General features: G+C 35.3%; 1 protein-coding gene across 1 annotated transcript in view; it reads right to left on the bottom strand.

Moving 5' to 3' along the window:
* The window catches only part of Ocrl (Oculocerebrorenal syndrome of Lowe), a 29,055-nt gene that overhangs the window by 12,271 nt on the left and 11,784 nt on the right, over positions 1–5,000 (bottom strand). Inside the window, exons 10-14 of the mRNA XM_086535767.1 lie at positions 3,670–3,874; positions 3,021–3,191; positions 1,899–2,061; positions 1,005–1,189; positions 124–345 (exon numbers count right to left, since the gene is read on the bottom strand). Of these exons, the coding sequence (XP_086391893.1) occupies positions 124–345; positions 1,005–1,189; positions 1,899–2,061; positions 3,021–3,191; positions 3,670–3,874 (946 nt within the window). The remainder of the gene's footprint in view (positions 1–123; positions 346–1,004; positions 1,190–1,898; positions 2,062–3,020; positions 3,192–3,669; positions 3,875–5,000) is intronic.

Below are 5,000 nucleotides of genomic sequence, written 5' to 3'. Positions count from 1 at the left end.
TTGCTGACACATCATGAGTAAAAATAGTAGTTGCTTACTGTAGGTGGTGGTGGTGGTGGTGATGATGATGATGATGATGATAAAAAAGACTTATACTACAGTAACCCTGAATGCTATACTAACCTTGAATCCCATTCATCACTGTCAACATCATATTTAAAAGTAGGCTTGAAGGTGATCTCTCCTTCACTGAACTTATGAAAGATTCTTTTCAAAGCCCTCTGCTGATTCAGCTGTTCATTTTCCAAAAGTATCTTAAAGTCTCCACTGCTGGCAACCTCTCTGATGTTTATTGCATCAGTTGGGTTAATCCGGTAATTCATGTCACCAATGAAATAAATATGGCTGAAAAGAAAGAAAAAAAAAATCATATTAAATCAATTATAAAATTGAACATTTGCTCTCATATATATATATATATATATATATATATATTATATATATATATATATATATATATATATATATATATATATATATATATATTACACTTATAGTATTGGTAAGAAAGGAGCATCAATAAATGCAAAATCTTACACATGGTTAGTTTGAAATCTGACTGATAATTATTCAATCTTCATTTCAAAGTAAAGGCATTCTCTGCTTGCTTTAGTATGGATCATGCTACTCCTCTTAGATAATCAGTGTTAAAATTGTACTAAGACGCCTCTAGGGCTACTTCACAGGTACTACAGTGAGGAAGAGGAAGAGGATATGGGAGGGAGAGGGAGAGGGAGAGGGAGGGGGAGACAGAGGGAGAGGGAGAGGGAGAGAGAGAGAGAGAGAGAGAGAGAGAGAGAGAGAGAGAGAGAGAGAGAGAGAGAGAGAGAGAGAGAGAGAGAGAGAGAGAGAGAGAGAGAGAGAGAGAGAGAGAGAGAGAGAGAGAGAGAGAGAGAGAGAGAGAGAGAGAGAGAGACAGAGACTAGAATTTTATGACACTTGACACTGCATAAACTTGATCAATATCTTACTTATAGGTTGATTACCTCATATCTAATACTTACTCATGGTCTTTAATAGTCTTTGGAGGACTGTTTATGTTCATGTGGAAACATGTTCTTTGGAATATGCAATCGTGATCTTCATTTCTTCTCTCCACTTCCTCAAGATGTGCTGCCATATGTGCATTAACAAAGCATATTGAAGTGTTGTGCAGCTCAAACCTTACAGCTACTGCTCCCTTGTTGCCCTGGGGGAATACAAAAGAATTATGATCTTTTCATTGATCTATACAATGGATTTACTTGCATTATGGTGATGTCATTCAAAAATATGCTATTATCCCTTGGATAATAGCTAATCAAGATATAGTTATACATTTTACAGCATCAAATGTTCCTTCTCATATCTGAAAGAGCTAATCTAATTTTCAACAACACTTAATCATTAATGTATAAATTGTTTTTTTAACAAAATTATTATGCTTGATCAAACATCTCAGTAAACAAGTTACTATATCTATGAAAACAGGCATTTCTAAGAAATGTGATACCACTTATGTGATTACTGTCAGATCCGGAGAATTTACATGGGGCCAATAAGGCAAGAGGTTTTGGCAGGGAGAAATGGAGAAAAATATATAAAATGTTATATATGTTCAGACACAATCATGTGTATAGCTAGAAGCCATAATACTACCATTTGTTTTACAGCTACAGTTATAAGGACTAAAATATTAGGGGAATATCTGGGGGGTAGCTGCCCCCTCCCTGACTACTGGTAGATCTGTCACTATATATGATAATGCTGTTATTACTAAGAATTCCATATACCTGTATCACTGACAAGATTTACTTAAGTTTATTCAAAATATGCAAAAGAGTTTCAAGTTCAATATGCAATATATGTAAACAAGTGGAAAAAAGTAAAAAGCTGAAAATGTCTTAGGGCCTATTTACCAGTTTGTTCATGATGCCTGTGCCAACTGTGTCAATGGCAACTTTGCTAACATAAGCAAAGTGTTTCTCCTGCACCAAAATTATAAGCATCATACCAACGAGGCGCACCAAACGAACTTTTTGGTATTTTGCCTTTGGATGAATTCCATTCAGTACAGCATTCCTAGAAAAAAATAGTAAGTCCTATTATCGCTATAATTAAAATATAGGTACAGCAACAAACTTACACACAGATAGGTATTTAAATCAATATAAAAAAGATACACAGATAAATGCAAAAATGGGCAGACAGAAAGGGATATATTCATATTAAAGATATAAATGCAGATATAAAGCTACAAAGACATTCATTCATAGGTGCATTCCTGCCAAAAAATCCTGAACTCAGAGGTGACAATATAAAAGTCATTTCTAAAATTAGAAAAAAAACATAGGCATATAAATAAAACCAAATCAGAATACATGTTTATGGTCTCCTCAGGAAACACAATATACATTTTCTCTATTTTTGGGGGGATAGGAGTCTTACATTGACAAAAATATTTTTGGGAGGACTGTACATGGTTACTGAATCAGTACCCAAAACTTTTCTTCTGATATTCAGTGACTTGGATAAGAATGCCTGTTCTCTTCTATCTCAAAATAATTACTGAACAAAGATGTGTCCCATCATTCATACAATGTTACATTTTCTCCTACCAAAAAAGCACTTCAGGACCTACATCCTTCCTTGAAATCTAGCTGGACACTTAAAGGATATAGTAGTTATCATATATATTGAATATATCTCATATGATTTTTTTCTAGATCCTTTTTAAGTGATTTACTATTCAGTTAATGAAGATTCCAGGGTTGTAGTTGGGTCACTAATTATACCTTGCAACCTATAAAGCATGAAAAAAAAGTGTGTAATGGAACAACTTTCATTTTCTTATTATTATGGCAATTTTGTTTGATATCATATTAACTTCTGCTCTTTATAACCTGAGGATAGCTACTGATCATATTCAGTCATCACCAAATAATTAAGATCTGTTTTAACTTATTTTCAGCTTTTCAAATGAATGAATAGAAAAAAAAAATATTACAGACCTAACATAACAAAAAAACACAGATACTCACAACCACTCCTGTTCCTTTGGTGTATTATTGAAGAGGAATGTCTCAGTATTTAAATCTAGCTCCTGAAATCCAATGCCATAGACATCTGGTGGTTCATCATCCACTGACAACCATTCGGCCAAGCCCACTGTTGGGGAACGACCATTTACATTCCAAGTTCCTGCAAATACCCTAAAAAAGGAAGAAAAATGGTAAAAATGTATTTCTTCTCATATCAACAAAAGGTTATACTAAAATTACTAATATATAACTATATGAGGGTGTACATCTGTGTCTGATCATCAAATTAGGAATATAATACATACTATATAAAAACACATATAGATAAAATGTGTAGGAAATATGTTTACATACATAATGAATATTGCAAACTTTACATTCATAATATACAATTATACATATCATATGGGACAATGTAATGTATATGTATACAATACATATATGTCCCAAATAGTTAATATCCTGGTATATTACGGTATACTGTGTAAAGGGGAAGAGCATAGATATATCTGAGCTAGGCAATCAAAAGTTGTTGTTAAGACCTGGACTACCCAAGTCCATTATTATGCATTATCTATAATACAACATTTCCCAAAAGGTACTACATCCCAACACGTTAAACCATAATGAAATCTAAAAAATCACATACGTAAAATTATGAATGTCGGTGTATGAGTCTTCCCTCAACGTCATCTGGTGTCTGATGTGGCTCTCCCTGGCAGCAATGGGCGTCGGAGACAGCCCAGTTGCAATGCTGTGCCGGTTGACACCCAAGTCTGGACTCTTTTCATTATCATGCTGAAAAAAAGAGAAAACACATACATAGAGAAATATACACACAATCAGCATTATTACTTAATTTCGTACCTTATTGATTGTATATAGAAGTGGCCTCTATTATTGCCTAAAGTTGTTTTTCCATCATTTTTTTAAATCAGTAATCAAAATCATTTCATCCATAATTAATAAAGACTTGAGACTATATTTTCTTAGAACAAAAACAAGATATACAATAAATTTCAAAGAAAAAAATGTTAGCAATATAATTGAAAACATAAATCCTAGGTAAAACCATCAAGGCAATATATGGAATGACTCCGTTGTCTTCCTCCCTCCCCTTTTCCATTCTCTCTGTCTTCCTCTTTTTCTCTTTTTTTCTCTCTCTTTCTTTCTCCCACTTCCTCTCTTCCTCTTTTTCATCTTCCCTCTCTGACCTTATCTACCTCTTCTTCTTTCTCCTGTTCTCTTCCTCTCACCCCCTTCTCTCTTCCTCTCACCCACTCTTCATCTTCATTTTCCTCTCCCTCTATTTTTCTTCCTATTACCCTCACTTCTTTTCCCTCTCAACCTCTCTTTCTCTCTCTCTTCCTCTGCCTCTCACCCCCTCTTCCTTTCCCACTCCCTTCCCCTCTCACCCAATCTCCTTCTATCTCTCCCTTCTCCTCTCACCCACTCACCCTCTCTTTCTCTTCCTCTCACCATCTCTTTATCTTCCTCACCCTCTCCTCTGCTTCTCTTCCTCTTCTCTTTCTCCTCCTCTCTCCCTCTTCCTCCCCCTCATTGCCTCTTTTCTTCTCCCACTCTTCCTCTCTCCATGAGACTTATATTAAGGTATGGAACCCTCATCTGAGGGGGAATCTTTTAGGTGAGTAGAAATGTCCTCAGACATAAGTGAGAGATTTATGCAACAGGCTGTTCAGTTCAATGGTATCAATAAAGTTAAGCTTTGACTGGCCTTATTTATGGCCTACACTCTCTTAGCTCTTTGAAGGACACAGCAATTCCAGCTATTCAGGACCAAATCATCTGATCCTTCTTACTAAGCTTTACTGTAGACGCTGGATTGCATGTAACAAATTCAATTAAATAATATGTGTAACTCCTCACCAGACCAATGGTGGTGGTCAGTGGTCCCTGTCTTACAAGGTGTGTTTGCAAACCTTTCTAGAACTCATTGAGAACCCTAGCTTAAGGATAAGA

This window comes from Penaeus japonicus, unplaced genomic scaffold, assembly GCF_977035675.1.
Source record: "Penaeus japonicus unplaced genomic scaffold, GWHDUDI00000001_assembly GWHDUDI00000004, whole genome shotgun sequence".
In the NCBI taxonomy this organism is placed as follows: Eukaryota; Metazoa; Arthropoda; class Malacostraca; order Decapoda; family Penaeidae; genus Penaeus; species Penaeus japonicus.
Note: the sequence above shows the minus strand (reverse complement) of the source record. Positions and strands in the feature narration are given on the sequence as shown.